The following is a 12,499-nucleotide window of genomic DNA, read 5'->3' as shown; positions in this document are numbered from 1 at the left end:
AAGAAAATAAATAAAACTATTACTTATTTTGTTGTTAGAATGAATAATGGAATTTATTAAAATGTTGTGAAAGTAAAAAAAAATATATCAACTTATAATGAAACTTTAGAAATATTAATTTTAAGACGTAATTTTAGAACTAAATATACATAGAATGAAAAGTTTAATTTAACGTATTACAAAAAAATTAGGAAGTATAAAATCTTATTAAATGCATTGGTGTTGAGGTTTTGGTATTTTTTTGTAGGTATTTTGTTTTATCTATGGTTGTTCTATTAAACAATAAACAATGCATTGCATTGTTGTTATATAAACACAGTTTGACTGTGCACTTACCGACATTTTCTCCAGTTCTTCCTATTGTCATTGTTGTATAAATTTGCGGAATTTTTCACCTCACAGCCAACCCTGACAATCCCCATGACCGGTATGTGGAACACGCAACTCGATCGCACCATACAACGTACGTATATCGTAGACGTACTGCATCGTGACCGGGAGAGGTGCAGGGGGTCGCGCTAGCGCGTTATCGGATCAATGTTAAGACCCATGTTTGGGCGTTGGTTTTATTCCTTTATATGTATCTACATACACGCAACATCCGACCCTTCATTGACTTATTTGTATTTCTGTTAATATATAAAAATAATCACCAATTAAATCAAAGTTGGTGTGAATAATACAACTAATTGGACGTATATAATATTATACTATTTATTTAAAATGCACTCATTTATTTCTTTACATGTATCTATATATACGCAACACCCGACCCTTCATCGGCTTACTGTATCCCTGTTAATATATAAAAATAATAAACAATTAAATCAAAATAGTATATAAGTATAATAGTATTTTTCATATCTAGTTTGTAATACATTTTATAAATAACTATATAGCATGATATATTATTAATTTTTTTTTCGTTTTATTCTCTTGAAAGATTCCTATAACTTTCAATGGTTTTATTTACAAGAAATTAGGTTTTATTTTAACTTTTTATGTAAGTAACAATAAGTAACATAATTTTTGTTGATTTCATAATGTCTGGTAGAGTAATAATTTTTAAAAGAACCCTTAATTATATATTTTTCTCTATACGCATAGTATATAAATATATATTATATATACCTTTTTTAATTTTTCTATCTAAAATGTGGTGTTTGGATGTGGAAAAAAACGACGAAGTCGTTCACTTTTTTTTAAAGGAATAGAGGCATTTTCATGTTCTTAAAAAGATTTTCATCCGGTTGTTAATTTAAATTATTACTTTATGAATCTTTAAATAAAACGATGTTTAAAATGTTGATAGTTTTTAAGAAAAGTTTTTATATGTATGCAATAATTAAATGTTGTATAATAATAACATTTATAATTAATTTTAAAATAAAATGCCCTTACTTATATACTTGATAGTTAATAATGTTAATATGATATTGATATACAATATATACTTAAACATATTTTTATTAGGTAGATCTGTTATAGTTTGAAATTAAAATCTTAATGACAATCTTTCAATCCATATAATTATTAATTTTAAAAATATAATGAATTTCCAAATATAAATAATATAATATAGGTAAATCTTAAAATAAATACCACCAATGTACAGCGTATTAAATTTTACAAATGTTTTTTTTTTTATTGAAAAAAGTTTAATTTACTATATCTATACAAAATATGACATAATAAGTAAATAGTATGAAAATATAATATAAAGTTGGCTTGAATGACTTGAGGAAGGGAACTTCAGCAACAGTACCTCTTAATTAAAATTAAGGGTTTAGAGGGGGGGACGTTTTATTTTTATTTTAATACTGGTGTATCTTGGCCATTTTATTTCAAGTCTCCTTGGAGGGTTATGGGAAATGGTGATTGATGACATACGAGAGATTAGAGTGTTTTGGTTTGAGTAGAGTTTGGAATGACATTTTTTGTAATGACGGATTGTTACTTTGTTAACTTTAGGATTTGTAGATCGTTATGTAAAGTATTATTGGTATTATGTTATTGAAAAATATTCGAGGACAGTCATTTTTATTGTGAGTGAAATTTATTTGAATTGATCTATTTTCATTTATCTTAATTTTCCCCTTGTGCAATTTCATAAATGGCTTAAGTGGTATTGAATATTGTGGGCAGTTATATTTGTGTCTTTTTTGATGAACAAATATTTAAAAAAAATGTTTAATATTGTATAAGTTAAAGTTCTTGTATACAAAAGATACTTAAGATACTTAAATCAATATGGACCTACTAAAATTTTTTTAAAACTAACAAAATCCAACAATTTCAGAATATTACCCTTAGGAAGATAACGAATGTCTCATCGTATACATAGTGTCATAGTATATACATAGTTATATATTGTAAAAATACTTTTAAATGAAACTGTGGCCGATGAAGCTGTACGCTTCTAAAAAAATTTTCACAATAATTGTTTTCAAACACACTCTAAGGAACCTATTCACTCATAATATTGTCAACCAAAAAATGGATACCTAACTAGTAGTGTTACTGATGGATGGCTTCTTACTCAAAATAAACATGTACATTTTTCTTTCTATTATTATATATATTTATTAAAATAATAAGTATAGATTCTGAACACCTTATTGGAAAAAAAAATATATCGTTTACTAATTTTGAATTTGTCGATACTAACATATAATAATTAATAGGTATATCGATACAGTAACATAATAATTGTTAATACTATTAAGTATAAATTATTTTTAATGAGTTAAAATTTTTTCTAGTTTCTTAAAAGTAGGTACGCACTTCTACCACGATTATGTTATAATTGATAAGTGTGATTTACTCACTTTTTCACGTTCACGTGTCATTCATAAAATAAAACGTGAACGCGATGAACACTTCAAATAATATTGTATGACATATTATTTATTTTAAATATTCAGAAGTACACGTAAATAACAATAATATTATAAATTACAATGTAATACATTTATTTAAAAATATAAAATCATCATAATACACTATTACAATAATACCTATAATCTATATGTATACCTAATGAATAACAATTAAAAAATAAACATTATTATTTATAAAATTTTTTTTACAATTTAAAACGTTCAGAAGGATATAAAAATAATTATGACGACTTTCAAATAGTTTAATTAAAATTTCAAGAGAAATTCAAAATTTACTCGCAGTCGGTAGGATTCGAACCTACGCTCCCAGAGGGAATCTGATTTCTAGTCAGACGCCTTAACCGCTCGGCCACGACTGCCTGATGATCAACTTTTATAAGTAAATACATCTAGCTACGTTGTGTCGATATGACTTTATAACCAATGTATTATTAAAAAATAGTAAGTCCTATATTTTTGATAATATAAATTAAAAACACACATATCATTATACACGTAAGTAATATAATATTGTGTATTATCTATATTTACTCATTAATAGTGTATCTATAGAATGTATTAAATAGATTTAATTTATTTAATATATTCTGTGGTATCTCTATTAATTGCATATAAATTGTTTTGATTTTAACATAAAAATTATAGCAATAATTTTAGGTACTTATAAAATAAGTTTTAATTAATAAGTATAAAAAATGAATTAACTTTTAAAAATATACTTATTTATTTGTAGCTAATAATTCTTATTCGTGTGCAATGTGCTAAACGCAGATGTACCATATAGAATGTAGATATCAATTACTAATTATTAATATTAACTAAATTTTGTAAAAACATTTATTTTTATTGTTATTTTAAAGTTAATGTAGATAACTGTAATGATTAATGAAATCAATTTTCATACTATTTTATTATTATTTCAATAATTATAGAATATGGACTGAGTACATTGTAATATTTCTACGAGCTATGAGTACAATATCTAAAGAAATGTATTTTAAGAGTTATATGTTAATGCCAAGTGCTGAATAATTATGGTCTTTCGTTTTTGTCAAGAATCCAATTTTTTTGTAATAAAACTTTGGTTTTTGCGGTAAATATTTTTTTCTTTGGAGACAGAAATATTTTTTATATCTATACATTTTAGATGGACATAAATTTAAAATCAAAAATTCTCTTGAGCATAGAATAATTTGTATTTAGTAAGGAACGTTTTTTCGTTCAACTCCTTTACAATACAGAATTAATTATACCTTTTTGATTAACCTATAAAAAAAGAACGAGCTTTTAAAAAATTCAAAAGAAAATTCTTGGTTGGTTTTTTTGGTTCTTCATTGTTTGTTATTACTACTTATAATATTTTGATACAACTTTGGTGTAATTTTAAAAGAAATTACTTTTTCATCTATTTAGATATATTTCATCTGGTGTTGATAATACGATTAGTTACCCATTAAAAACAAATAAATCGTCGATATTAAAATACGTAAACAACGTTTCATTATATTTATTTATCATAAAATAGGCATAATATTGATACAAATTTATTTAATAACCATATAAACATTGGCTGAATAATTATTATAATTTGCAATATATTGCAATTATTATATGATAGTATACTATTATTATATTATATAATATTATCGTACTTTCATATTTATTTTATATAAAATATATTAAATGGTTACAACTTACAAGTATAATTATTCTATTTTAGGTAAACAATTATCATACGAGTTTAACTTTTTTATTACCTACGTGGGCTACGTATGTTTAAAAAATACCTACCTATTGAATTTCTTATTTATGTTGTTTTATATTTATTCATCAATAACTTGGTTAATTTTAATTAAATAATAACAATTTATTAATATTTAATACGCAGTATCTAATTCGTGAGCATTATTGCTCGGTAAATAAATCACAAACTATGTAATTATTACGAATATAATATGTACATTTGAAGTTTGAAGTAAAAAATAAAAATGACCAACTGGTTTCAATGTCCACATTTGGATGTGATGTCATTAATGTGGTGCGTCGAGGTCAAGTACCTAGTATATTCCATTTCACAACTGCGTCACCGTTTAGCATGATACAGTACGATACATGCATTTAAAATGTGTATTTTGCGTTTCGAAGGCGTCATATTATCATATACTATTTAAATGTACGAATTTTCTTTCAAATAAATAAATAATTGTATTCATAATTTATGTAGATTTAGTTTAATAATAAGAATTCTTTATTATGGCCAAATTTATTTAAGTATTAATTTTACTATAGACGTAAATGTGGAGAACTTAAAATCATAGAGTCTGGCGAGACAGGTTTGAGGATAAACAAATTTCTAAATAAAAATAATATCACAAAACATGATGTGGTAATTATTGATAGAAGTAACTAATAATAAAGATCATTGGAAAATTTAGCTTTAATATACAATAATGACTATATTTTGTATAGATATTATAAAAACTGAATAACTTATAAGTACCTAAAGTTTATTATGTAGACATTGACAGTGGAGTAGCCACGTCCCCCCCCATCGGTGGTATTAACTTATTAATATAAATCCTGCCAATCTTGGCTACGCCACTGGACATTGGCAATTAAAACAGTATATTGAGATTTGAGAGATATTTGAATGCATTGAGACCTTTCTCAAACCTCTACATGTCATATTCTAAGTATTCGATATACATACTACCTTATTCTTTTATTAGTCAACCATTCATCTTGAATTAAAATATTTTAAAAACGTTCTAAATATAGAACTTACGACCTACCCGTGGTATATATTTGTCTTAATGTATTTTATAATAAAATAATCGCTTCATTTAAATTTTAATATACGATAATTTTATTAAAAAAAAAATTAATTCTACAAATAAATAAAATAAGTCGAACTACTATGAAATATTTTTAAATTCTTAGTTTAAATCAAGCAATATTGTTAACCTAAAGTTATATTATAAATAATTATCATTCTGGATTAAGAGAATGTTATACCCGCATGTGTTGTCTTTGTCTTACTAACGTACATCATAGCAAATTTGCGTTCAGCAAAACACATTTTATGTTGTCAGCTTTAATATTGGAGTTAATTTACCTATTATCAAAGTTAAAGGTAAAAATATTATCTAGCCATCTAGGACATGTCATAAGCTTTTATTGATTTTATCATTTTAAAGTAAGTTATAGCTATGTAAAATATTAAAACTTTAAAGTGTTCATAACTCACTTTAAAATTATAATATTAATAATAAAAAAATGACGAATCTTAAATAATAAGTTTGATGATAGGTAGATTGGATCCAATATTAAAGCTAATAACATAAAATGTGTTCTTCTAAAAGCAAATTTGCTATGATATACGTTGGTAAGACAGAGACAACATATGCGGGTATAACGTCCTCTTAAGTTTAATACGATTTATGCTAGTAGCATTCAATTTTACTTGGTAACTGTAAAGCAAATTAAGTCTTAAAAAATTATCGGTCATATTATATACGTAGACACAATTATTTTTATATTAAATTAAAGCGTAAAATCCAGCAATGTATTTTAAACTTTAAAATAGCGTTAATGTAGGAGTTTTTAATTTAATAATTAAAATTTGACATTCAAAACTATAGTTCGTTCATGGAGATTATCTTTGGCGTCGACTTAAAGAATTTAGATACTGGCATTAAATTTGAAGTTTATTTTTTTGGTGATTTTCCAAAAACTGTACAATGTGTAATCAACTCAATAATAGCAGTATGGCACTAAACTCACAAGTTTGAAATATGCATTGTTTTAAATATTATACCTTATTATTTATTAGTTATTAATTTATTATGTTGGTTCTATCATATAATAAATCCGATGCAGGCTAAACAATAATACCTATGATTTTTATGTCATAATAATATAAACATTTCTATTTTACAACGTACAATATACATATAACATATAATACATTTTATTAAAACGATTTCATCGTCGTTCCATCAACTTAAATATTTATGAACCAACGGGCATGCACACTGCGTACGATATCTAACTAATATATACGTAGTTTGCATTTATGATTGTTATTGCGACATGTAATAATATTCTATGTACCAATAAAAGTTAGTTTGTGTTTTTATTATTGTTTAATTTTGTTCAATTAGTTATTATCTTTATCAATAGTTTTAGAAAACGTATTCTTAAGTTTAGTATTAAATAAAGATTAAAATATTGATGTAATCATTAAATACAATATATAATATAAAAAAGATCAAAAAAAAAAAAAAATTAAAAAACTTAAAAAAAATTGTGTATAAATTATATTCACATATATATCAAATTTAAATTGATTCCCGCATACCTATATCTTTTAAAAATAATGAAAACCTTAACATAATATATTATTGACTATTGTTAATTTTTCACTTTCTAATCAATAGACCATATTATTTCCTTTATGATTTTTTTTTTTAAAAATTCTTTTCTAAATAAAAATAAAATGCGTTTGTATAACTGTATGTATATATACCTATATTATAGTAGAAACACTAGAAACTTTGCGCGATTTCTAGATCCAAGTGTCCAGAACTATAATATTACAAACACCAGACCCTATCTTTGAATAAGCTATTGTTAATAATAAATATTAAGAGTATAAAAGTTAAATTAGTACACATCGAAGGGTTATAGCTTTTTTTTTTATTAATATTTATAACAATTATTATTAGCCTAGGGAAACATATAAATACTATTATGGATTTTTGCTATACTAAAGAAAACATATGATATTTACAGTTTTTTACCTACCTAAGTCTATTTGTTTGAAAAATTTAGAAATATTGGCGGTGTTGTTTTGATTGAGGGCTTCTTCGAGTGATGTAGGATTGTTGTCTGTTGAGGAGAAGATGTAAAGTTGGGTATTTGGGGCTGTAGATAATTAAGCCTAAGTGTGCAATTGTAAGGGGAGTTTTGCTTGATGTCGCTTGATGGACTTGGTTCCTTAGTTATTAAATATAGAAGTGTGTAAGATAGGAGTGGCCAATTATGGCTCTGTTTATAACTATTTATTCTCTCCTATAGATGAAACGTCGATGTTCCTCAGCTTGTTGTTGTCTGTATAAAATCCCAGCTGTTTTGCCATGTTTTTATTATCCATTTTTGAGCTTTGTGTTATAACTTAAAAAATTTGATTTTTTGTATATTTCGTATGCTTTTTATATAATAAATTAAGTATTGGATATTAGGAAATTTAAAATGTATGTATAATATCTTATTTATTAATATTTATTGAAAAAATTTTATTCAAATTGCATTTGTAAAGTAATCTTCATATTCAAATAGGAAAGAATAAAATTATAAATATACTATTTTAATTGGCTATATAAGACTGTATAATCAGCGATTAATGGTTTTAAATGATTATTATAATTTTCATACAATTAACTATGTATTTAATTTGAAAAAAATGAATTAAATGAAAAAATCAGACATTATTGTAAAACCAATATACATTGATTCCAACGTTCAAAATTTTAAAATACAAAAAATTATGTTAAATGTACGAGTATAAATAGTAAAAGTATAAATAATTAGATTTGTTTTCTTTTTGATATAAATATTCTTGTGTATAAGTTTTAATGTTTTAATTATCATATATTAAATTTATGTTGTCATTATATAATGGTAAATTTAGTACCTACCTTTAATGATTTATAATAATTACGTTCAAATAGTATCTTATTAATTGCATTTTTGCAGGTTGTGCAGCGATGCCGTCGTCACCATTGCAGACGATGGTCTAGCTCAATGTCTACAGTGTTTTCGGTCGATGATAATGAAGGAAAACAAATATTAAAGCCTTCATATGAAAAGTCAGGTAAAAAAAGAAATACCACTAAAAATGATTATTTATCATGTGGTTTAAGTATATGCATTTTATTAATACCATTTACCATTTACGTACACACATCATTGTAAAATCAATATATTTACCGTTCCGTCCAGTATAAAAAAAAGAACACAATTACTTGACCTGTACGTCATATACTATAGTACAGTAGAATCTCGATAATCCGGTCGTTCAATAATCCAATACGTCTAGTAATCCGGCTATATTAACCTAACGTACCAATATGTATTTGTATATAAAGTTACTATCGTAAACGATAAAACTTTAGATAAAACTAAGTAATAACAGATTAAATCCGAATAAACCTGTTAGATATTTTATCTTTATTCAGTTAACGTTTAAGTACAATAAGGTTATTCATTTTTTAATAATTAATAAATATTTTTTTAATTTTTCAATAAGTAAAACTGCGTTTTTATGTGAACCCTCATTAATCCGCCGTTTTCATTATTACGGCAGTAGCGTGGTCTGATATCAGTCGGATTACCGAGATTCTACTGTATACCTATATGTAATGTAATATGGTGCAAGGCAACCAATGCAGTATTTAGAATTTACCGCGTACCATGGAATTTTAGTTTATACTACCCACTTAAACATCCTATTTTATTGTAACTGAAATATCACATACAGATTACACACAAATATACAATGATCGGTACTCTACATCTCTAAAACATAAATTTATTAAGTAAAAAAATATTACAAATTGCAATGAGTTATGAATAATCGACAAAATTATCGTTAAACGATAAGTATTAACAAAATTCGCTGTCATAGAATGGAATGAGAAAACAAGGAACGTATATTACTGCACGATTGCATGTCAATAATAATCACTAAATCTTAAAGATAATTTAATTAATTTAAAAATATACTTTGTTATAATTAGTTGAGTAATAAAATTGTTAATTTTATCATTTATCAAAACAATTTCATATTTATACTAGAAATGTTTAATTAAAGAAAATATTATATCATAATAATTAATAACTATTGTATATTGAAATTTAATTTTGGGACATTTGGCAGTCCCAAAGCTCTTTTACGGGACATGGGGCGGGGAAGCTTTTTTCCAAACTAGTATAGTCCAGGCTAGTGATATTCAATCTTTTTTCTTCAGCAGGCCACTTTAGTTAAAAATTATCTTTGAGTAAGCCACCAAATATAAAAATACAAATGATTACAAATACCTATATAGGGCAATTATATTAGATTTAGATTGGGTATATACTTTGATAGAAATATATAAAATATAATATAATTATTTAGTTTTATCGTTATGCTCTTAATAGTGTACACTTGTAAGTTGATATTAAATTGTATAATTTATATTTATATTTTATGTTAGAAATTTGTAACAGACCAAGTAGAATAGTTTACGTATATTATATTTACACATTTCTCGTAGACCAGTTCAATTCGGGACTTGTGGCAATCTGAGACTTAGATTTATGTCCACTACACAGTGTTAAACATATAAAAAATGTATAATAAGTATAAAATATAAATCCTTGTATATTATATACATTATACCTATATAATATTTATATAGTTTTGAATCTTTTTTATTGTTTAGTAAAAAGAATACGTAATTTATATCAAAATATATTTTATAGCCAGATGGTTCTTTATAAAAATAGTATTTATTATATTTTTTTTAGTAAGAATTTTTTGTATGTATACAATATTATAATAATAAAATGCTCTTTTGAAACTCGGCAAATCACATCATATTACGCTATATTTAAATCCAAAACAAATTCGTAAAAATGTATTGCTCTCTAAGTTTCACCCAGGGAAGGCAATCCTCTTCAATATGAGCCTGAATTTAGTGTATTTACTTATGATTAAAATTTAGTTTTAAATATTTGTTGAAAAACGGAATATAGTGTTATTCTAAATAAAAAAAAAATGTTCAAGGAAAATATAGGATAATATACGTATTAATTAAGTAAATATTGTATTTCAGCACATTTAAATGATTTTATATCTTCATAAAGATTTTAAAATATGTTTATAGATTATTTTAACCTTAAAGTATTTCATGAATATAAATGGTTGTGTATATAACACTATAAAACATTTATATTTATACTATAAATAATGTATCTTCATTTTTTTTTTTTTTTTGTTTAACACGTGAAAACATTTACATTATTCTTATTACTTAAATAATTGATATACAATTTATAAAGCATTTTAAAATGTTATTTAAGATTAAATAAACATTGTTAACCATTAACTTTTTGGAATAATATATCTAAACCATAATATTCGGATTTTATTCGAAGCCCATTTCAATTTATGTTGATTGGATTAATATACAAGTAGATAATATTTATATTCCTACATAAAGTTAATTTATTCTTTACTCTATTGAGTTGGTAAAACTTAAAACTTTTAATATTTTAAATTCTAAGTGGAACGACTAATGTATCGAATTCTCAATTATGAGTATATTTTTTCGTTTGTTTAGGTATGTAAATACGATTTATAATGAGAAAATGCATTGATCTTCAAATTTAAGGAAGATTTCTGATAGAAAATTGAATTTAGTTGATACTTTTGGGTAAAAACTAAAAATTAAGAATTCCCAGTACTTTTTGAAATAATTGGAAAAAATAGAAAATAAATTAAGGAAAAATGAGAATTTTTACGTAAACCAGTTTTTAACTAAATCAATTTTTTTTATTTTGCCGTAATTTCAAAACAAAACCGTATATACTTGAAATGTTGATTAAATATTCATATCATAATAATTGTCTAAAGTGAATATTTTTATAGTTATCGCTGAATATATGACTGCATGCCAAATAAATACATATTTTCAAATCATATTAGACACCTTATGCCACTTTAAATTCATATAACTTATTTACTTTTATTAGATTTTTAAAAAGCTTATATTATTTTGTTAAAGTTAATATTGAACGTGATCTTTAATTAAGCAGTAGAATTTACTTAAAATTCAAATTACTTACCTATTAATTTTTTTTTTCGATAATTTTTTCGCCTAATAAAATTATAACTAAAAAAATAACTATAACTGTTTGTAAATGTATTTTTTTTTTTTACCTCCGGTACTTAGAATTGAAAATGTAATGAATATAAAAATGATCTGGTGTATGCGTAACTGATCAATACTTAGTACAAGGCCGTACCTGGGGAGGTTGGGGGTTTAAACCTCCCCCGAAATTTTTTCATGTTATGTTATGTTGTAGTAAAATAACTAATTCAATTTCTGTTTTAATCAAACCACAATTTTTTTAGCTTAACCCCCCCCCCCCCTCCCCACGAAATTAATTTCCAGTTACGGCCTTGACTAAGTACTTGTATTAGTTCTAAATTATTTTCTCTCTGTTGAACATAATATGTTATTATTTTTAAAAAGTTTTGTTGTATTTATATTTTACATTATCGTTGCATTAAATACAAGAACTATTATATCGTACCTTTTTGAAAACTTTAATGATTAAACTTGACGATTTGACAAATATAACTCTTACCCAAAGTTGAAATAAGTTAATATTTACATTTATCAGTACATATACAACCCAAAAATATATTTCGTAGTAAGCTTGCATGTACCTAGTTATTTAAAGTTTAAACATAAGTTTATACTTGCATGTCACCACTATATGTATGATAAAAGTAAAATATAAGGATCTTAGTTGTTTATTATTTATTA

At 24.4% G+C, this 12,499-nt stretch overlaps 1 protein-coding gene and 1 non-coding gene across 2 annotated transcripts in view; one reads left to right on the top strand and one right to left on the bottom strand.

The window, feature by feature from the left end:
• LOC132928175 (calcium uniporter protein, mitochondrial) overlaps positions 1-12,499 on the top strand; it is a 71,996-nt gene that overhangs the window by 7,514 nt on the left and 51,983 nt on the right. Inside the window, exon 2 of the mRNA XM_060992658.1 lies at positions 8,658-8,775. Coding sequence (XP_060848641.1) covers positions 8,658-8,775 — 118 coding nt within the window. The remainder of the gene's footprint in view (positions 1-8,657; positions 8,776-12,499) is intronic.
• On the bottom strand, positions 3,178-3,259 carry Trnas-aga (transfer RNA serine (anticodon AGA)). The gene has a single exon. It is a non-coding gene; the product is annotated as a tRNA-Ser (tRNA).

This window comes from Rhopalosiphum padi, chromosome 1 (genome assembly GCF_020882245.1).
Source record: "Rhopalosiphum padi isolate XX-2018 chromosome 1, ASM2088224v1, whole genome shotgun sequence".
NCBI classification, from domain to species: Eukaryota; Metazoa; Arthropoda; class Insecta; order Hemiptera; family Aphididae; genus Rhopalosiphum; species Rhopalosiphum padi.
This window is presented reverse-complemented; position numbering and strand designations above follow the sequence as displayed.